General features: G+C 40.4%; 2 protein-coding genes across 4 annotated transcripts in view; both read right to left on the bottom strand.

Moving 5' to 3' along the window:
- Positions 1 to 22,072, bottom strand: part of CCDC30 (coiled-coil domain containing 30) — a 196,812-nt gene that overhangs the window by 33,971 nt on the left and 140,769 nt on the right. Inside the window, exon 11 of the mRNA XM_030942844.1 lies at positions 10,597 to 10,709. Within this exon, the coding sequence (XP_030798704.1) occupies positions 10,597 to 10,709 (113 nt within the window). The remainder of the gene's footprint in view (positions 1 to 10,596; positions 10,710 to 22,072) is intronic.
- LOC104669001 (succinate dehydrogenase cytochrome b560 subunit, mitochondrial-like) lies at positions 5,153 to 5,662 on the bottom strand. Of its 3 annotated transcripts, none has more exons than XM_010371834.1 (2): positions 5,586 to 5,662; positions 5,153 to 5,483 (listed from the first exon to the last, which is right to left on the bottom strand). In XM_010371834.1, exons 1-2 carry the CDS (start codon positions 5,660 to 5,662, stop codon positions 5,153 to 5,155), a joined length of 408 nt encoding a protein of 135 aa, XP_010370136.1. The 3 variants fall into 3 exon arrangements, with proteins under 3 accessions (XP_010370136.1, XP_010370137.1, XP_010370135.2); XM_010371835.1 differs by having other exon boundaries at positions 5,153 to 5,480; XM_010371833.2 differs by having other exon boundaries at positions 5,153 to 5,662.

Below are 22,072 nucleotides of genomic sequence, written 5' to 3'. Positions count from 1 at the left end.
TTGTAATAGATGGATAACATAAGTAAGTCTTTCCTTGAGATCTGTGAGCTGTGTGCCTTTTTCCTTAGCTGATTTTAATCTGTATCCTTTCACTGTAATAAACCATAACCATAGCTGTTTTTCTGAGTTTTGCACTTCATTCTAGGGAGTCATCAAACCTGAGGGGAGTCTTGGAGATTCCTAACAGACAAGTTACTTTTTTTTTTCCCCCTCATATTGTCCCACATATTTTGAATAACTGTGCTCTGCCTGATTTATTTGAGATCTTGAGCCACAGAGGTCTGTAGGTGTTTCCCCACACTCTTGTTTGAACTTCCCTGCAGGCAGCTCTTCCTCAAATATTGTAGTTCAAGGTTACTGGTGTTTTCTAGTTTTATAAAAACTTTTTTATTTTATTTTATTTTAGGTTTGGGGGCACATGTGAAGGTTGATTACACAGGTAAAAATGTGTCACAGGGGTTTATTGCACATATTATTTCATCACTCAGGTATTGAGCCCGGTATCCAATAGTTCTTTTCTACTCCTCTCTCTCTTCCCCTACTCCTCAAGCAGACCTCAGTATCTCTTGTTTCCCTCTTTGTGTTCATAGGTTTTTATCATTTAGCTCCCGAGAAGTTATTTAAAAGAAGTTATTCTAAAGAAAAGAATCTGACCCCAGAGCCTATGATCTTTCCATCATACCCTACTGCTATAATACTAACAAAGGTAGGCAAACAGATATCCCTGATTTCTCCTGATGAGATACACTTCGTTTTGTACAACCAGATGGGATTGGAAGAACAAAGCAGACTTATCTAGATGCTAATTTTAGTTAAACTGGTATGGAAGAACAAGGGAATCCTATATCCTTATAAGTTGAAGGAAACTAAAATATTTCACTCCAAAGTGTATTTCCTTGACGTATTTCAAGATACCTATTCAGAATGACTGGAAATACAAGAATAGTTGAAAAGTTGTCTTTTGTGGGAGCAGGCGGATGGGGGGCGGGGATTTGCATCTATAGAGAATATGTTCAGACAGGCTTTCTCTGAGGGCCTTCCTTCCCTTGTCAGATCTAGGAAAGATTAACTGAGAGCCTGAAACCTTTAAAGGTATGAAAGCAATATTGACCATCTATTCTCTCTGGCGTTGCTATAATACCTGTGAGGTTTCATCTATATAACAAGACCACCTTTGCTAGGGAGGCCTCCTCTTCTCCCCTTCCCATAACTATTTTGCCATGATCTAAGCCCCTATTCTTTCTGTAATCTTAAGATGGTGTATAAGCTTCTATACCTCATTGGAGACTGGGGTAATCTTTATGTGGTTCTCCCCCATGCACATTAATAGATTTGCATACTATTTCTCCTATTTATCTGCCTTTTGTTGGTTGATTTTTCAGTGAACCTTCAGAGGGTAAAGGAGAAGTTTTCCCTTGGACCCGGCAAAGTTATGTCTTACCCTTAAATGTCAGTTTTGCAAGACTCCTCCATTTTCCAAAATAGTCCTCCTCTTCTCCTATTTGCTAAGCGTACATGAAAGAATCATTTTGCATGTTTTTCCCTAAAGAGATTAATTGAGTCAGATACCAAACTGAGCAGTTTGGCTTCCTGTAGGCCAGAGGCATGTATACAAAGCTAGATATAGCTTGCTTGTCAGTGTATGCGGGAGTGACTGACTGCTGGGGTTGTACCCAATCCAATTTCTCCTTCTTCTACATTATATACCCCAATTATTTTTTGCTGGGCACTGGTTTACTCAGCATAGGAACTACATTTTCTGGCTTTCCTTTCAGTTTTATGAGGCCATGTAAGTGAGTTCTGGCCAACAGAATATTACTCAGCATAGGATGAGTTATCGCAGTTAGATGAAGCCATGTAAGTAAATTCTGGCCAACAGAATGTGAATGGAAGTAGTGTGCCTTAAAGGAAAATGGAATGCCCTTGCCTTCCCCTCTTTCTTTCTTACTGGCTGAAATGTGGGTATGGTAGTGAATTACTTTGAACTATGTGGATACGGGCAACATGTTACAGATGTTGAAGCAATAACAAGATAGAGGGAGCCTAGGCTTTTGATCCATTGAGCCACCATCAGCACCTGCTACATAATATGAGGCACATACTTTTGCAGACTGTGTTCATAATTACCACAGCTGTGACTTAGATTCTTTACAAGGAGATATTCTTTACAAAAAGGTATACTTCGTAACTGTTCTCATTCTCCTTTTTACTGGGAACATTTGGTAAAAGATATCACTGATTGTTGGCCAGGCGCGATGGCTCATGCTTGTAATCCCAGCACTTTGGGAGGCCGAAGCAGGTGTATCACCTGAGGTCAGGAGTTCTAGACCAGCTTGACCAACACGGAGAAATCCTGTCTCTACTAAAAATACAAAATTAGCTGGGCATGGTGCTGCATGCCTGTAATTCCAGCTACTTGGGAGGCTGAGGCAGAAGAATCACTTGAACCTGGGAGGCGGAGGTTGTGGTGAGCTGAGATGGCACCATTGCACTCCAGCCTGGGCAACAAGAGCAAAACTCCTTCTCAAAAAAAAAAAAAAAAAAAAAAAAAGATATCACTGGTTTTCACCATCCTCCAGTCTATAGCTTCAGAGATGTAAGATCCAGCAGTGTACCTGCCATCCTCTGGGTTTCCCAGCTGTTCACAGTTGCTCTGATGTTTTGACATCATTTATAATACAACATGTACTTCTGAAACTGTTTTTGCAAAAATTATAACTGAAGCAATTATGATAGTGAAAGAGATCTGACCTAACTAACCCCATCTTGCTTCTAACCTCCAAGCTGTTCTTGTTCATTCCTAGTGTAGGCCCAGCTAACTTTGGGAGAAACTTAGTTTATAGTTTAACTTCAAAACAAACTTGATAACAGCCCTTTCCCAAAATAAACCCCCTTCTTGCCTGGGGACTAGACTGCCTTTGCAGGACTAACAAATTAGCCACGAGATTAGAAATTATGGTTTAGGAGTCACTGTTGTAAACCTGAGATCAGTGCTTGAGATATTTTGCAGATCCCGTGTTGAGGTGCACCAGCTGATGCCACCTAGATGGATACACTGGATCATGTGGTCTTGTGGCTCCCACCCAGGAACTGACTCAGTGCTAGAGGACAGCTTCAACTTTCTGTGATTTAATCTTCGACCTGATCAGTCAACACTCCCTGCTTTCTAACCCCGGACCGACCAAATTATCCTTAAAAACCCCAATCATCAAATTTTTGGGGAGACTGATTTGAGTAATAAAACTCTGGTCTCCCATACAGCTGACTCTGCATGAATTAATCTCTTTCTGTCTTGCAATTCCTCTGTCTTGATAAATCAGCTCTGTCTAGGCAGTGGGCAAGTAGAACCCCATTGGGTGTTACACTTCTGGAATTTCTTTCACCTATCCTGTACTGGAATATTAAAACCCAAGTCTCTAACTTCTCATGCCACACAGCTACTCTCTTATTCTGCCATTTGGGTTGTTAAAAACATAAATTTATTCCTTAAATTTTTTTTGGTAGAAACGAGATCTCAGTCTTGTTCCCTAGGCTGGTCTCGAACTCCTAGGTTCAAGTGATCCTTCTGTCTTGGCCTCTGAAAGTGCTGGGATTACAGGCGTGAGCCACCATGCCAGGCCAATTTGTTATTTAAAATAATTAATTACAGAAAGTTTGGGAAAATCCCCAACTCCTAAGATGACCAGTACTATGATATTGCGTTTCCTTCTAATTCCTTTTATAAGTATCTTTTGTTTAAACATCGTCTACATCAAAATGTTTATTGTATGCTCTTTTCACTTACTACATTATAAGCATTTTCCCACATTGTTATCTAATATTCACAGCCATCATCCTTTACAGCTGTATTATGTCCTGTTAAGTGACTATATTATACTTCACCTAATTATTCTCCTATTATTTGATATTAAGGGTACTCTCTGTAGTGTTACACATGGTTTGGAAAGCATGTTGATGCAGTACAGCTGGTGAGAACTTAGAGCTTCCCTTGTCATTGCTGGCAATTTGTCACAACTATTGATTCAGTCTGAAGTTCTGTTGGCTGTCTTGCCCAAAGAATATGTAGATTTTCTACGCTTGTTTTTGGCTTTGTTAACTATTAATTTTATGAGGTGGCACAATATTTACATTTTAAAATTTAGGAACAACTTTTAGCTTGTGTTTAAATAAAACCAGGTTGTCTATACTTTGATTTGAAAAAAGCAAGGGAATTGTTTCTCTGGAAAAGTGGTAGAGAAAATATAAAAAATAACCATTGTCTGTGAAAGTCGGGACTGGGATCAGGGAAATGAAAACAAAAATAAATGTAGAGTTTCAATAATTCCTTCCATTTTCTTTCCTAAATATAGTTTTCAACCTCGGATGCACATTACAATCACACAAGGATGCTTTTAGAAAAGTGTTGATCCACAGACCTTATGCCCAAAGGTTTTTTTTTTTTTTTAATGAGTATTTTAATTCAGTTTCAGAAAAAAAGGGCACATGACTTCGATGAGAAAGCACAAAATTAAGAGGCTTTTCTGGAAATCCAAGAAAAAGAAATAGCCATTAATATGTTCAATACTTTTCTAGATCTTCTTGTGTCAAAAGCAGCTGCTCTAAGAACTAACTAGCCCTCTTTATCTCCCTCTAACTGGGACAGACTAATTCCCCTCCACCCCCACCTCTCTTCTTTCAATAACACTGTGTAGGTGTTAATGGCCTGGGTTCTCACCAATGAACAGAATTGTCCTTTAAGCCAGCAACCCACAGGCAGTGGCACCCAAAGCCTCACCCCCAGTCCCCAGGGCAGAAGCCACAGAGTTGGCATTGTTTCCACTGTCTCAGGAAGAAGGAGCCAAAAGCTGACCCTCAGCACAAATCAAAGCCCAATATGGAGACAGAATAACTGCTTCTAGGCCGAGAGTTGGCAAGCTGTGGGCAAAAAAGGGGAGTTTTTGCAGCCACCGCATCTTTAGAAACAAGGGGAAAACTAGACCCTTTTCCACTATTACGGTCTACAAGGTACTCTACTGCTCCAAGGGGATCTGAAAGTACAAAAGGATCTGAACAAATAAGGAGAACTTTTCCCAGGCTGGAGATAAGAATGAAAAACAGAAAGATGGATGAATGTAATAAGGTGTAGGAAGATGATGCTGGGAACCTCCATTCTTCATATGGCTACCAGCCCCATAGAGGACAACACAGTAAGAACCGGGACAACCACTCTGGACTGGTATAGCTGGGGAATCTTCAGGCCTTTTCCTAGGTCCCACATCAAGTGTCGGATCCCATTCCAGTTATGATACATGAGAGGGGACATGAGTGCAAACTTAGCTGTGTGGATCAGTGCTAGCTCCAGACACAGGGACTTCACGAGTTCCAAATAAGACTCAAAGTTCCCAGGGAGTAACAGGGCCGACATGGCAAAAAGAGAGACCCCTGCACTCAAAGCCATACCAGTGCCACGGTGGCAGATGGACATCGCCATGGGAAGAGACCAACTGTAGATAGTGATGTGGGGAGATACAGGACGGTTTGAACCTATATTCTTATTCCAGAACCGCTCCATCTCTTCTTTGGCCGTGGTTCCCAAAGGAACAGCATTTCTGATACAGAGCTGAGAGCTAAAGTGGACTCGGAGGCAATGATGACCAACATGTCTCAGCAAGAGCACAGCCATCTTGGGTTCCGGTCTGGACGGAAGTCATGCCCAAAAGTTTTTATTTTATTCATCTATGTTGGAGCCCAGGCATGTGCAGTGGGGTCAGAATTCACCACCCTAAAAGGCTGTGTACAAATAATGTGGAAAAACATTCAGCCTCACTAGCCATCAAAGAAATTCAAAATAGGTCGGGTGTGGTGGCTCACGCCTGTAATCCCAGCACTTTGGGAGGCCAAGGCGAGTGGATCATCTGAGGTCAGGAGTTTGAGACCAGCCTGGCCAACATGGCGAAACCCTGTCTTTACTAAAAATACAAAAATTAGCCGGGCATGGTGGCACATGCCTGCAGTCCCAGCTACTCGGGAGGCTGAGGCAGGAGAATCACTTGAACCCAGGAGGCGGAGGTTGCAGTGAGCCGAGATCGTGCCACTGCACTCCAGCCCGGATGACAGAGCGAGTCTCTATCTCAAAAACAAACAAACAACAACAACAACAACAAAAACAAAGAAATTCAAAATAAAATGACAAGTAATTTCTGTCTATAAGTGCACTTAAAAATAATAGAATATGTTGAACAAAAGAAGTCAGACACAAAAGAGTATAAAGCTGCCCCAACAAGGTTGACAGGAAGTACATGCTGGGTTCTGGACAGCAATATAATTATGATAAAGCATTAATCAGGCTTCACTTTGGTCCACTTCCTTGTTGCTAAAAGTCACACAGCATTAGATACTGATCATTTGCATCCCATTGTTCCTATAGACAGGACCTCTAACATTAGAATCCCAGCAGGGATTATAGGAAGCTGAGGCGGGTGGATCATTTGAGATCAGGAGCTCAAGACCAGCCTAGCCAACGTGGTGAAACCCCATCTCTATTAAAAATATAAAAATTAGCCAGGCAGTAGTGGCGCGCGCCTGTAATCCCAGCTACTCGGGAGGTTGAGGCAGGAGAATCGCTTGAGCCTGAGAGGTGGAGGTTGCGATGAGCCAAGATGGGGCCACTGCAGTCCAGAGTCTGGGCAAGAGAGTGAGACCCTGTCTCAAAAAACAAACAAACAAACAAACAAACGGAAATGCTTAAGATGTTTTTCAGAAACAAATTCCAGCAACCAGTTTGAAGACCCCCAGAGAGGAACAGCATCAGTATGAGAATGTAGCTTCTTCATCTCCCTGTCCCATGACTTCACCCTGGACTCTTTGACCTGTTAACCATCTTCACATTTTGGCCCAATCCAAAACCCTTAAAAACCCTGACCCTAAGTTCCTCAAGGAGATGGATTTGAGGTTTCCTCCCATCTCTTCATTTGATGACTCTACGATTAAACCTCTTTTTCTGCTGCAACCCAATGGCTTGGTGTATTGACTTGCTGTGTGCATTGGGCAACAAACCTATTATGGTTACAATTACATGTAATGTAATTCCATTTAGAAGAAATTCCAGGACAGGCAGAAATCAGAACAGTGGCAACTTGGAGGGAGGTGGGAAAAGCAGTAGGTGCAGATCAACTGCAAACAGGTCATAGAGGACTTTGAGGGACAGTGGAAATATTCTGTATCTTTTTTTTTGAGATAGAGTCTTACTGTGTCATTCAGGCTGGGGTGCAGTGGCATGATCTTGGCTCACTGCAATATCTGCCTCCTAGACTCAAGTAGTCCTCCTGCCTCAGCCTCCCAAGTAGCTGGGACCACAGATGTGCACCACCATGCCTGGCTAATTTTTGTATTTTTGGTAGAGACAGGGTTTCACCATCTTGCCTGGCCTGTCCTTGAACTCCTGAGCTGAAGCAATCTGCCCACCTCAGCCTCCCAAAGTGTTGGGATTACAGGCGTAAGTCACGGCGCCTGGCCCTGTTCTGTATCTTCAATGGGGTGGTGGTAATATGGACACAAACATTTGTCGAAACTTATCCAATTGTATATTTAAAAATCTTTGCATATATTATATGCAAATTATATCTCAAACAAAGAATATTGGGGAAAATTTCATCAGAACCTCTGTCCCCCATCAATACTAGACTCAATGCTAATGAGGATGTGGTAAAATTGCTACTCTTACATAATGAAGGCAGAAGAATTTGGTAGTGTCAGAGGCATTTGAACCAGAGTAACTCCATGTTGACTAAGGGCTGGGTAAAATGAGAATGAGACCTGCTGGGCTGCATTCTCATGAGGTTAGGCATTCTTTTTAGTCTCACTTTGTTGCCCAGGCTGGAGTGCAGTGGTGCGATCTCGACTCACTGCAAGCTCCGCCTCCCGGGTTCACACCATTCTCCTGCCAGGAGCTTGCCACCACACCCGGCTAATTTTTTGTATTTTTAGTAGAGACGGGGTTTCACTGTGTTAGCCAGGATGGTCTCGATCTCCTGACCTCATGATCCACCCGCCCTGGCCTCTCAAAGTGCTGGGATTACAGGCATGAGCCACTGCGCCCGGCTGAGGTTAGGCATTCTTAAATCACAGGATGAAATAGGAAGTTGGCACAAGATACAGGTCACAAAGATCCCAGTGATAAAACAGGATACAGTAAAGAAGCCAGCCAAAACCCGCCAAAACCAAGATGGCAATGAAAGTGACCTCTAGTCATCCTCACTCCTCATTATATGCTAATTATAATGTATTAGCATGATAAAAGACACTACCATCAGCGCCATGACAGTTTACTAATGCCATGGCAACATCTGGAAATTACCCTATATAGACTAAAAAAAAGAGGAACCCTCAGTTCTGGTAAATTCCTGTCCCCTTCCCAGAAAGCACATGAATAATCCACCCCATATTTATAATTAAGAAACAACCATAAAAATAGCCAGCCAGCAGGCCTCGGGGCAGCTCTGTCTATGGAGTAGACGTTCTTTTATTTCTTTACTCTCTTAGTAAGTTTGCTTTTCCTTTACTGTTTAGACTCGCCCTGAATTCTTTCTTGCATGATTTCCAAGAGCCCTCAATTGGGGTCTGGGTTCAGGACCCCTTTCTGGTAATAGTAGGATACTTCGGAATGTTTGTCAACACATTTTAAGATCTACAGTTCTATAAAAATAAATTTTAAAATGAAAAATATAATACCAAAATGATTTTTTCCAGCATTGTTTTGAATAAAAATATTCAACCATCAGACCAGTGAGTAATTCTTAACCAAATTAGGATTATGTCGTGAGAGTTAATTCCAGCAGGTCTAAGATTAACCTAAACTGTTTTGCTAAAGTGCCTGTTTGGCACTGACTGTTGGTCAAGCATATTACAGAGGGAAACAGAAAGATTAAAATAGTGTGTGGCTTCATAACCTCAGGTCCAAGTTGTTTCATGGCAGTTTGTATCAGTTTATCAGCATTGTTTTTTGATAACAGTGATAATGATGATTTGCACCTGGTCTCGTTGAGACCCCCCAAGAAGTCTTTGCTCTTGAAGCAGGTTACATGGCAGGAATATGCTTATGTGAACAACAGAATATAAAAAGTATTTAATAAAATCTCAGCTGAGACTTGTTTTTTTACCAGGGCTCCCTAGTTGTGAGGTGGTCAATGCACACATGAGTGGTTCCTGATCTCAGAGAGGAAGTACATCCAGCCACGGCCCTTACAGAGGGAACACCAATGCAGCTGCTGCCTGACTTCTCTGGACCCCTTGCTGTGAAACACACATGGGCTGTAATGCATATTCTTCCTCTAATGCTGTTTCTATATTATACCCTATTCCTGAAATAAGGTATACATTTGTTAGCACTGTAATTTTAGGTTCTGTTAGTCTGTTAGCAGTTGTACCCTGTTTAACTGCTGCTGTTAGTGCAAGGGTGTATCAACTTCATGAAATATTAAGTTATATGGAAATAGCAAATTTGAAGACTATAGCAACAAAGCACAATGCTTATCAGATGATATTAAGAGAAAGACAATATAAAACTTTTATAAAAGCTATGATAATAAAACCATAAAATTATGTTTGTTGACAAGACACTAGGAGTGAACTTGGGAGAATGTCTGCATAAGTTTTGTTTCATTCAAAAATTTTATACTGATCACAGCTGAGAGGTGTGCCATAAATAATTATGAAAAAAATATTGCACTGGGCACAGTGGCTTATGCCTGCCTATAATCCCAGCATTTTGGGAGGCCAAGGAAGGAGGATCACTTGAGGCCAGAAATTTGAGACCAGCCTGGCCAACATAGTGAGACCCCTGTCTCTATAAATAAAAATTAAAAAGTGAGCTGGGTGTGGCTCCACATGACTGCAGTCCCATCTACTCAGGAGACTGAGGTGGGAGGATCACTTGAGCCCAGGAGGTTGAGGCTGCAGTGAGTTGTGATTGTGCCACTACACTCTAGCCTGGGTGACAGAGTGAGATCCTATCTGAAAAAAGAATTTTTTTTTTGCAATGTTGTTTAATTATGTGTAAAATGAAAAAAAAAAAAAAATAACTGCCTAAAAGCCAAATGTCATTTTACCTTTGGACAATGGTATTAGACTGATATACATATATGTATGTATGTATGTATGTATAGAAAGAGGGAGTATTTAAGTATCATATATGTAACAGATATATCATTATATATAACACCTATATGATATACATATTACTAATATTCTGTGTCAATTCTCTAAAATAAAAAAAAGCTCTTTAAACGAGGAGAGGGTGGTTCAGGCTGAGGAAAGTATGTGAGGTGACAAAAAGTGTGAACGCAAGTGAGAAGGGTGTATTTGGGGAAAAACAAGTTCAATATCATCAAAGCTCAATGAATGGTAATTCCCTTCTCCCTCCCTCTCTTGAGAAGAAATTAAGCCCCACATCCCTAGGAAAAGCCCTATGGATAGCACTTTTGGAAACACAGGAATTTTATGATGGCCCTCTTGAAAGGCTGCTTCAGTGAGCAGCGCACTATTTAGCCCTTGAGCTGGTTCAGCAAGAAATAACTACTCCACATAGTTTTCTTCCAAAGAGAACTTGTCTTTGTTTACCTCACATGGACATTAAGTAGCTTCAATAATCGCAAATATTCTTCACGTAGAGCTTCCTTCTCTTGCTGTAGCTTAGACAGCTTCTCTGACAATTCTTGGTTGCTTTTGACATGCTGAAAAACATTGGAAAATAATGAGAACTCTGACCTGACAAAGGTATGATGTTGAAGAAATGCAAAGTCTTTCTGGTTAAAAAAAAAAAAAAAAAAAAAAAAAGCTTATAGTCACTCCAGCTTCTGAGATCATAGTAGCTTCTTGGGATTCCTGTACTTCCAGATTTTCTGAAAGTCAGCAACTATTTCCCTTGCCTTTTGCTTCCTCAGCCTTCCACTAATTTTGTAAGCATCTAATTCCCTTTATTAAAAATCTTCCAAGGCCGGGCATGGTGGCTCACACCCATAATCCCTGTATTTTGGGAGGCTGAGGCAGGCGTATCGCTTGAGCTCAGGAGTTTGAGACCAGGCTGGGCAGTATGGTAAAACCCCACGTCTACAAAAAAATATAAAAATGTGCCAGGTGTGGTGGTGTGTGCCTGTAGTCCCAGCTGCTTGGGAGGCTGAAGTAGGAGGATGGCTTGAGCCTAGGAGGCAGAGGTTGCAGTGAGCTGAGATCACGCCACCACACTCCAGCCTGGGTGACAGAGCCAGACCCTGTCTCAAAACAAAACAAAACAAAAAAACAAAAACATCTCCCAGCTTAAAGTATATAAAGTGAAAGCTGTTCTCTTGAATTGATTAACTCTGATGAAGTATTTGGTTCTAGAAGTCACTACAGTGATGAGAAACTCAAAGTTAGGAATTTGGGATTGGTTATCTGACCTGGCTAGCTTTGAAGGTGATATAATCTTGTCACTAGTTCTAGTAAAAGAATCCATGGCAAAAGAATTGATTATCACTTATAGTTGCTGGTAATGAAGTACTTTGGAAGACCACATGAGTGGTATAAAAAATGTTATAATGGAATTGAGGACTACAAGGATTGTGAGGTGGGCTAGCCACATCTGACCATGTTACTGAGCTTAGAAGAAAATGTCCAACTTGGGGATTTAATTACTGGAACAAGGCATTGTCTGAGAACCACAGACCTTCTATGAGAGTCCTAAAATAACTTCTCTCTTGTAGTCAGAAGACCAATATATCCAAAAACCAAATCCCAAATATCAAGTGGATTGCAGAATTACAGCACTAATTGATTTCACAGGCTTGCCAGGTCTCTTACGTAAGAAACAGGGCTGTGGGAATGCATGGAAACCTGAGAATTGAGAATGAAGACATCTGAGAGGACTCTAATGACATTGAACCCCCTGGACCTCCAAATTCCACAGTGCCTCTCTTGCCAGCACAAGCAGTCCCTCCTCTCCTAAGGAGATTAAGTTTGAAGATTCTGTGATGATTTCACCCAAGGCACTTACCTTGTAAGGGGATGCCTATTGTCCTGGAGGCCCACCTCTATACCAACACCACTTCTCATTGTCTCCAATCCTGTAACTACAGCTGGATCCCAGCACGCCATGGTGAGTTGGAGTTAAGTGTAGGGACTGACTTGGGGACTGCCATATTGAAAGAATGGCAAGATTTTGCCAGCTTAAATTGGCAGAAACTCTAGGAGTATATGCAGGAATGTATTTGTAGGGAGTTACACTAGTCAGTGCCCCTAACCCTTGAACAACATGAGAGTTAGGGGCACTGACCCCCCACACAGTTGAAAATCTGAATTATGATTTTTTTGACTCCCCACCAAATTACTAATAGCCTACTGTTAACTAGAAGTCTTATCAACAATGTAAGCAGTTAACACATATTTTGTATGTGTATCATGTATTATACTCTTGCAATAAAATAAGCCAGAGAAAATAAAATTTTATTAAGAAAATCATAAGGCAGAGAAAATATATTTACTATTCATTATGTAGAAGTGGATCATCACAAAGTTTTTCATCCTCATTGTCTTCATGTTGAGTAGGCTGAGGAGGAGAAGAGGAGGAATTGATCTTGTTATCTCAGGGGTGGCAGAGCTGGAAGAGGTGGAGAAGGTGGCAGGGAAGGCAGGAGAGGCAGGTACACTCAGTATGACTTTACAGAAATATACTGTAATTCGACTTTTTGACTTTTTCATTTCCCTAAAAATATTTCTATATGGTACCAATCCTTCTTTCACTGTTTGTGTTAGTTTCAGTGCCTGTATCATATAGAAAGGTCCATATTGTAAAATAAGTCAAAAGCAATCTTGGATATTTGGAATCCTTCTGCCAGATTGTCTAAGGTCAATTTGTTTTCTAATATTGCTTTTTCTGTTTTCTTCCTCATCATGTGGCACTGGTTTGAAAGTGCTTATCTCCATCAAGTTGTCTTATTGTAATTCCTCCTCTGGGTGTGGTGTCTATTTGCTCTTAAATTTCTCCAAGATTCATATATTGAAACCTTGTACTCCCCACCTTTTTTTTTTTTTTTTTAAACCATATCCACAGTCTTTTTCATGATTTCCCTGATAGGCTCTGTTGTAAATACTGTGAAGTCATGCCCACATCAGGACACAGTACTCTCCAGCAGGAATTTGTTGTTTGGGGTTTGATGGCTTTCACGGCTTTTTCTATAACAATGATGGCATCTTCATGCCTGTCACTTGCCACACAAATAAACTAAAAGTGACAAAAATAAAAACAAACAAACAAAAACAGTGATGGCATCTTCAATAGTGCAACCCTTGCAGACTTCTTTATCAGGGTTCTTTTCCATAGTTGACAATCCTTTCCATAGAGTACCATGTGTAATGAGCCTTAAAGGGCCTTATGACCCTGGTCCAGAGGCTGAATTACAGACATGGTGTTTGGGGCTGAATTACAGACATGGTAATGAGCCTTAAAGGGCCTTATGACCCCAGTCTAGAGGCTGAATTACAGACATGGTGTTTGGGGGCAAGTAGATCACTTTAACATCTTTGGTGTTGAACTCATGTGGTTCTGGGTGGCCAGGGGCATTTGTCCAACATCAAAAGAACCTTAAAAGGCAGTCCCTTGTTACCAAGGTACTTCTTGACTTCAGGCAGAAAGCATAGATGGAATCAATCTAGAAAACGAGTTCTTGTTGTCCAGACCTTCTTTTTATACAACCAAATGACTGACAGCTGTTGTTTACCTTTTCCCTTCAAGGCTTGGGGATCAGAAGCTTCATAGATAAGGGCAGTTCTGACAATAAACTCGACTGCATCTGCACAAAACAGTTGAGTCAGCCTTTCCCTTCCTGCCTTAAATCCGTGCTCATTTATTTTCCTTACTAATAAATGTCCTTTGTGACTTTTTTTTTCTTCCCAGAATAGGGCACTTTCACCTGCATTCAAAACCTGTTCAGCAGATATCCTATTTCCTCAATGATTTTCTTCCTTTCTTTCTTTTTTCTTAGAGACAAGTTCTTGCTATGTTGCTCAGGCTGATCTCAAACTCCTGGCCTCAAGTAATCCTCCTGCCTCAGCCTTCCAAAATGTTGGGATTACAGAAGTGAGCCACTGTGCCTGGTCACAATTATTTTCTTAATAGCATCTGGGAACTCACCTGCTGTCTCTCAGTCAGCAGAAACTGCATCTCCTGTTTTCTTGACATTTTTAAAGCTAAACCTCTTCCTAAAATGAACAAACCATCCTTTTTAAAGAGAAACCTCTTCCTAAAATTAACAAACCATCTTTTGCTGGCATTATTATTTTTTAGAGATTGAGTCTTTCTCTGTTGCCCAGGCCAGAGTACAAAGGTGCAATCATATCTCACTATAGCCTCAAACTCCTGGTCTCAAGAGATCCTTCTACCTCAGCTTCCCTAGTAGCTGCTACTTTGCTAGCTTTAAATTCTCTAACTTTAAATTCTTCACTTTCCTTTTCGTTTAAATTGTCATATAATGACTTCTCTTTTTCTTGAGTCATATTAGAATCTATAGATATGTCTTTCTTATAGAAATCCTGCACCAACATAAAAGTTGCATTTTCAATATGGATAAAAAGGTATTGCACAAAAAATGCATGGTTTTTAAGCCTGCTAGCATAGCTGCAGCAACAGCTTCATGAATTTGCTTTTCTTTTTTAATAATGGTCCTCATGTTGGATTCATTTATCTTGAAATGTCGAGCAACCACAGTTGCAGACCTCATCTACAGTACCTATTAAGCAATTCAGCTTTTTATTGTAATGTCATAATTTTTCTTTGTTTCTTGGCAGCATTTCCGACATCACTAGTGGCTACTTTGTATGAGTCCCACGCTGTAATTTAAGGTTTATGGTATTGCACTACACACAGTGAAAAATACTTGAGACCCATGAGAGATCTCTTTTTAATTCAACACAAAATTTACTGATGAGAGGAGACTGCTCATGCAAAGAAGAATGGTGTCACATGGCATTTTAAGAGGATACTTGCAACATGTGAACTCACTGCAGGCCAAGGCAGGTGGATCACCTGAGGTCAGGAGTTCGAGACCAGACTGACCAACATGGTGAAACCTCACCTCTACTAAAAATATAAAAATTAGCCAGGTGTGATGGGCGGAGTCTGAAATGGGAGAATCATTTGAATCCGGGAGGCGGAGGTTGCAGTGAGCCGAGAGTGCACCACTGCACTCTGGCTTGGCAACAGAGTGAGAATCTGTCTCAAAATAAATAAATAAATAAACTTACTGCAATACCAAAAGGCAGGGGCTATGAAATTATTACAGCAGTACAGTGTGTACTACAGTTAATTTTATGCAGTTATGATTTAATACTGTGTCTATATTTATTTACCTTTCTCTCAACTGCAAATGATGCTATGTATGGTCTGTAAGTGTTTGTGTGTGTGTTTTCATAAATATTAACTTTATAATAGAGTTATGTATACTTTATGGTAGTAAAGATAAAATAGATAGTATCTACATATATGCTTTCACGACGTGTCTAACTTTTTCAATGTTTCTAAGCTACGTGGCTCATCTGCAAGCTTTTTCAAATTCTGGCAAATCTTCAGAAAAATTTCCAACAGAATCTGCATACAAGTGAACCAACACAGTTCAAACCCATGTTGTTCATAGTCAACTGTAATGTTAAATAGGCTGAATTTATTAATATGAATGCACTTATTGGACATTCAGGATTTAATGTGTTAATTTGAACATCTAAGAGTGACCTTGGGCCAGGTGCAGTGGCTCATGCTTGTAATTCCAGCATTTTGGGAGGCCAAGGCAGGTGGATCACTTGAGCCCAGGAGTTCAAGACCAGCCTGGGCAACATATTGAAACTCTGTCTCTACATGCAATAATAATAATAAAAAAAAATAGCCAGGCATGGTTGCACGTGCCTGTAGTCCCAGCTACTTTGGAGGCTGAGGCAAGAGGATCACTTAAGTCCAGACAGTTGAGGCTGCAGTGAGCCATGATGGCACTACTGCACTCCAGCCTGGGCGACAGAGTGAGACCCTTTCTAAAAACAATAGTGACTTTGTTTGCTCTTTTGATTGACTGAAACTTGGACACAAAAGTGACTTATATTAAATGATATCAAGCTGCCAAACTTCTTTGGCATAAGGGAGAGAAAGGAATCCAAAAGTTTAAGCAGATGGGAAATTTGGAGTGGGTTTAAAGTTACTCTTCATAACCATGGGAATCCAAAAGATACTCCCCTCACCAAGGCTTTACCAAATAACACTGGTAAGAAAGCACCTAATTACTTGAAATGCTATATAATGCTAACCTATTGAGGATAATAGTGGAGGTGCTAACATCGAAATGGCTCCCTGATTTTAATGGGGATGATGGTACTACACAGTGTCAGAGGTCAAGCGGCAGTGCTTAACTTCCAGATACAAGGTAAGTATTATTAATGTTAGTAGGAAACTGGGCCAGAGATACAATCAAAGGGTTTGACCTATTGCTATCTTGTCATAGTTAATTGATGACAATGACTGTAGAACTAAAATATACAGGCAGCCAATTAAAGTCTTACTTGAAATGTATTTTCAAACAAAGAAGTAAGTAAATAAATAAAGAAATAGAACCCCTTAGGTCTGGTGAACAGAGGCCCAACTTAAATGACAAGAATGGAAAGTAATGGCCTCTTCTTGTTCAATCCCTAGGCCTGGGTCAGCCCACAGATGCAGAGTCCTTAGAATGATGGGAATGCTAGGTTTTCTAAAGGAAAAACCCTGTGATACTGACACAAATATGTGATCTTCTCCCAAACATTCCTCAAAGAGGACCTGTAGTCTCTTATCAAAGTGACTGGGCATTGGAGAAACAGAATTATATAGACTTTTGGGGAACTGCAGTACAGTGATTCCGAGTCAACACTAATACCTTGGAATCCAAAACACCATTTAATTTCACAATTCAGAGTGTGGACCTTAAGGAAATGAGGTGAAAAATGGAGTTAAAAATCACAGTGTATCTTAGGACACGTCTGCAGTGATTCAATGGCTACATGTATGTTTCTGAATCTCCTCAGTGGCTATTTCCCTAATTCTTGAATGTATAGTCAGAATAATCTGGAATAGCAGACTCTCCATACTGGCTTTCAACCTGAGGAGTGACGGCTGTTGATGGAAGAAAAAGGCCAAGTGCTTGGAGTTGCCTCTTTAGATTCTGGAATCAACATACACCACATTTGTTCCTTCAACTCATTTAATTTAATTTAATTTTTTAAGAGACAGAATCTCACTCTCAAATGCCTTTCTAAAATTAACAAACCATTCCTTGCTGGCATTATTATTTTTTAGAGCTTGCGTCTTGCTCTGTTGCCCATGCGGGGGTGCAGTGGTATAATCACAGCTCAGTGCAGCTTCAGATTCCTAGGCTCCAGTGATCCTCCCGCCTCAGCCTCCCAAGTAGCTAGGACTACAGGCATGTACCACCCAGCTAATTAAAAAAAAAAAATTGGAGAGACAGGGTCTTACTATGTTGCTCAGGCTGGTCTCGAACTTCTGGCCTCAAGCAATCCTTCCACCTCAGCCTCCTAAAGTCCTAGAATAACAGGTGTGAGCCACCATGTGTGTCCCTTCGACCCCTTTATTAAGTGAGGGCTACAAGTTTTTAGTGGTGTCCAAAGCAAGACATTTTTCTTGCTTCCAAGTTTTGGCAGTTATGAATAAAGCTGCTATAAACATACATATGCAGGGTTTTGGGTAGGCATAACTTTTTCAACTCCTTTGGGTAAATACCAAGGAGCATGGTTGCTGGATCATATAGTGAGAGTACATTTAGTTTTGTGAAAAACCAGCAAACTGTCTTCCAAAGTGACAGTGCCATTCTACATTCCCACCAGCAATAAATGAGTGCAAGGATATTGCTTCATATGCTTGCCAGCATTTGGTGTTGTCAGTGCTCTGGATTTTGGTTCATTCTAATAGGTATGTAGTCGTATCTCATTGTTATTTTAATTTGCATGTCCTTGATGACATATGATGTGGGCGTTTCCCATATTTCCAGTTTACTGACAGCATTTATAGTGAATGGATGTTGGATTTTGTCAAATCCTTTTTATGCATTTGCCGCGGTTTGAATGATGGTGTTCCCTCCAAAATTCCTGTTGAAACATAATTCCCAATGCAACAATATTAAGAGATACGGCCCTTGGGAGGTGATTAAGTCATGAGGGCTCTGTCCTCATGAATGGCATTAGCATCCTTCTAAAAGGGCTCCCAGTTGAAGGGAGCCCCTCTTACCCTTCTGTCCTTTCCACTACGTGAAGACACAGAGTTCCTCCCCTCCAGAGGGTGCAGCAGCAAAGTGCCATTTTGGAAGCAGAGAGCAGACATCATCAGACACCAATACTGCTGGCATCCTGATCTTAGACTTCCCAGCCTCTAGGACTGTAAGAAATAAATTTCTGTTGTTTATAAATTACCCAGCCTCAAGTATTTTGTTATAGCAACATAAACAGACTAAGACAGCATCCATAGACAGAATCATGTGATTTTCCTTTTTAGCTTGTTGATGCAATGAATTATATACTTTATTTTCAAATGTTGAACCAGTGTTGCATACCTGAGATAAATCACTTGATCTTGATGCATAATTCTTTGTATACATTGTCGGATTTGGTTTGCTAATATTTTGTTGAGGATTTTTATATCTACGTGAGAGATACTGGTCTATACTTTTCTTGTAATGTCTTTGGTTTTGGTATGAAGGGAATTCCAGCCTCATAGAATTAATTAGGGAGTATTCCCTCTGCTTCCATCTCCTAAAGAGACTGTAGAGAATTGATTTAATTTATTTCTTAAATGTGTGGTAGAAATCACCAGTGAAACCATTTGGGCCCGTTGCTTTCTGCTTTAGAAGGTTAGTATATGGATTCAATTTCTTTAATAGATATAGTTCTATTCAGATTGTCTATTTCTTCTTGTGTGAATTTTGGTAGACTATGTCAAGGAATTGGTCCATTTTATTTAGGTTATCACATTTGTGGGCATAAAGTTGTTCATAATATTTATTGACGATTGCTCTAATGTTTGTGGCATCTGTAGTAATATTCCCTCTTTCATTTCTATTATTTGTAATTTGTAATTTATGTCCTCTCTCCCTCTTTTTTTTTTGTTAGCCTGGCTAGAGGCCTATCAATTTTATTTTTCTTTTCAAAGAGCCGGTTTTTAGTTTCGTTGTTCTATTGCGTTTCCATTTAAATTTCATTGATTTGTTTCAAAATTTTTTTACACAAACATCACCATGTTAGATAATTTCATTGATTTCTCCTCTAATTTTTATTTTTTTTCTGCTTGCTTTGGATTTAATTTGCTCTTCTTTTTGTAATTTTCTAAGGTCGAAACTTAGATAATTGATTTTAGATCTTTTTTTCTCTTCTGTGTATTTTCAAATACCCTGTCTTGAGCTCACTGATTCTTCTGCTTTATCCATTCTGCTGTCAACAGCCTTCAGTTCCTTTTTCAGTTCAGCTATTGCATTTCTCACAGTTCTAGGATTTCTGTTCGATTTTTAATAATTTCAATATATTTGTTGAATTTATCTGATGAATTTCTGAATTTCTTTTCTGTGTTATCTTGGAATTCACTGAATTTCCTTAAAACTGCCATTTTGAATTCTTGATCCAAAACCTCACACATCGCCATCTTGTTAGGGCTGGTCCACTGTCTCCTTGCTTTGTCTGTTTGGGGAGGTCATGGTTTCCTGTTTGCTGCTGTTCTTTTGGGCTTACATCTTTGTCTTCACGTTGAAGGATTAGTTATTTATTCCAGTCTTTGCTGACTGGCTTCTTTTGGTCTTTCTAGGGTATGTTTGCTTAGAGGTCCTTTGAAGTTCACCTGTTGAATCCCCTTTACCCTAGGTCACTGCCTCCTTTTCAGGACTAGATGGGTGCCTTAAGCCAAGATTTGCCTCAGTTCTCCAAAACATTTGGAGTGCTGCCCATCCTGGATTGTGGTTGGGGGTGTCCCAAAATGGGATGCCCTGGCTATGTGGGAAGGCTAGCTAGGGGTTCATGCCCAGAAGACTCATGGACTGTGCCTCATACAGCATGGTGGTGCAGAACAGCCACTCTGATTTTGCATCTCCTTTGGCTGAGATACACAGGACGATTTTGTCTGGGGTTTATCTCAGGGCTGGGGTTGTTAGTCCCAATCCCTCTCTTTGTTTCAAGCTGCCTTCATGGGTTTTTCTCCCTTCAGACACTCACAATGCTTCCCGTCTTTCTTCTCTTCTAATATATATATTCAATGCTATAAATGTCCTTCAAAGAACCGCTTTCCAACAAATTTCGATAAGTTGTATTTTCACTTTCATTTAGTTCAAAATATTTTGAAATTTCTCTTGTGATTTCTTCTTTGACTTTTGTCTTTACAAGTCTGTTGTTTAATCTCCAAGTATTTGGGAGTTTTTCAGCTATCTTTCTGTTACTGATTTCTAGTTTAACTCCATTAGGGTCTGTATTAGTCGGTTCTCACACAACTATGAGGAAGTACCTGAGACTGGGTAATTTATGAAGAAAAGATATTTAATTGACTTGCAGTTCCACAAGCTATACAGGAAGTATGACTGGGAGGCCTCAGGAAACTTACAATCATGGTGGAAGGTGAAGGGGAAGCAAGACATGTCTTACCACAGCGGAGTTGGGGAGAGAGAGAGAAAGAGGGAGCGGGGGGAGAGAGAGAGAAAGAGGGAGGGAGGGATGGAGAGACAGCGCAAGAGTGACAGAGAGAGAGAGAGAGAGAGAGAGAGAGAGAGAATGAGAGAGAGAGAGAAAGCGCACAGGGGGAAGTGTTACACACTTTCAAACAACCAGATCTCATGAGAACTCTGTCATGAGACAGCACTAGGAGGATGGTGCTAAACCATCAGAAACCACTCCGATGATCCAATCACCTCCCACAAGGCCCCTCCTCTAACACTCGGGATCACCTATCAACATGAGATTTGGATGGGGACACAGAGCCAAACCATATCAGGGTCTGAGAGCATGCATTGCATGATTTCTATTCTTTCATGTTTGTTAATGTGTGTTTTATGGCCCAGAATGTGGTCTATCTTGATTAACGTTCCATGAGAGCTTGAGAAGAATGTGTAATCTGCTGTTGTTGAATGAAGTAGTCTATAGATGTCCACTATATCCGGCTGGTTTATAGTGGTGTGGATTTCAACTATGTCCTCACGGATTTTCTGCCTGCTGGATCTGTCCATTGCTGATAGAGGGGTATTAAAATCTGCAATGATAACAGTGAATTCACCTACTCCTCCTTGCTGTTATATCAATTTTTGCCTCACATATTTTGACATTCTTTTGTTAGGCACACACATATTAAAGATTGTTTTTGTCTTCTTGGAGAATTGACCTTTTTAATCATTAAATAATGTTCCTCTTTATCCTGGATAAGTTCCTGATATGATTTGGTTCTGTTTCTGCCCCCCCTAAATCTCATGTTGAATTGTGATCCCGAGTCTTGAAGGTAGGGCCTGGTGGAAGGTGATTGGATCATGGGGATGGTTTCTAATGGTTTAGCTCCATGCCCCTAGTGCTGTCTGGTGATAGAGTTGTCACAAGATCCAGTTGTTTGAAAGTGTTTTGCACCTCCCACCTCACTCTCTCTTCCTACTCCAGCCATGTAAGATGTGCCTTGCTTCCCCTTTATCTTCTGCCATAATTGTAAGTATCCTGAAGTCTCCCCAGCCATGTAGGATGGTGAATCAATTAAAACTCTTTTCTTTATAGATTACCCAGTCTCAGGTATGTCTTTATAGCAGCATGAGGACAGACTAATACGCTTCCCTTGCTCTGAAGTATGTGCTGTCTGAAATGAATGTAGCTACTCTCACTTTCTTTTGATTAGTGTTAGCATGTTACATCCTTCTCCATCCATTTACTTTTAATTTACATGTGTCTTTATATTTAAAGTGGGCTTCTCGTAGACAACATATAGTTGGGTTTTGTCCAACTTTGACCAATTTAGACATTCTCTTTTAATTGGTGCACTTAAATCATTGATGTCTACAGTGATTATTAATATAATTGGATTAATATC

This window comes from Rhinopithecus roxellana, chromosome 12 (genome assembly GCF_007565055.1).
Source record: "Rhinopithecus roxellana isolate Shanxi Qingling chromosome 12, ASM756505v1, whole genome shotgun sequence".
Taxonomy (NCBI): Eukaryota; Metazoa; Chordata; class Mammalia; order Primates; family Cercopithecidae; genus Rhinopithecus; species Rhinopithecus roxellana.
The sequence above is the reverse complement of the archived record's forward strand: the minus strand, read 5'-3'. Positions and strand labels throughout refer to the sequence as shown.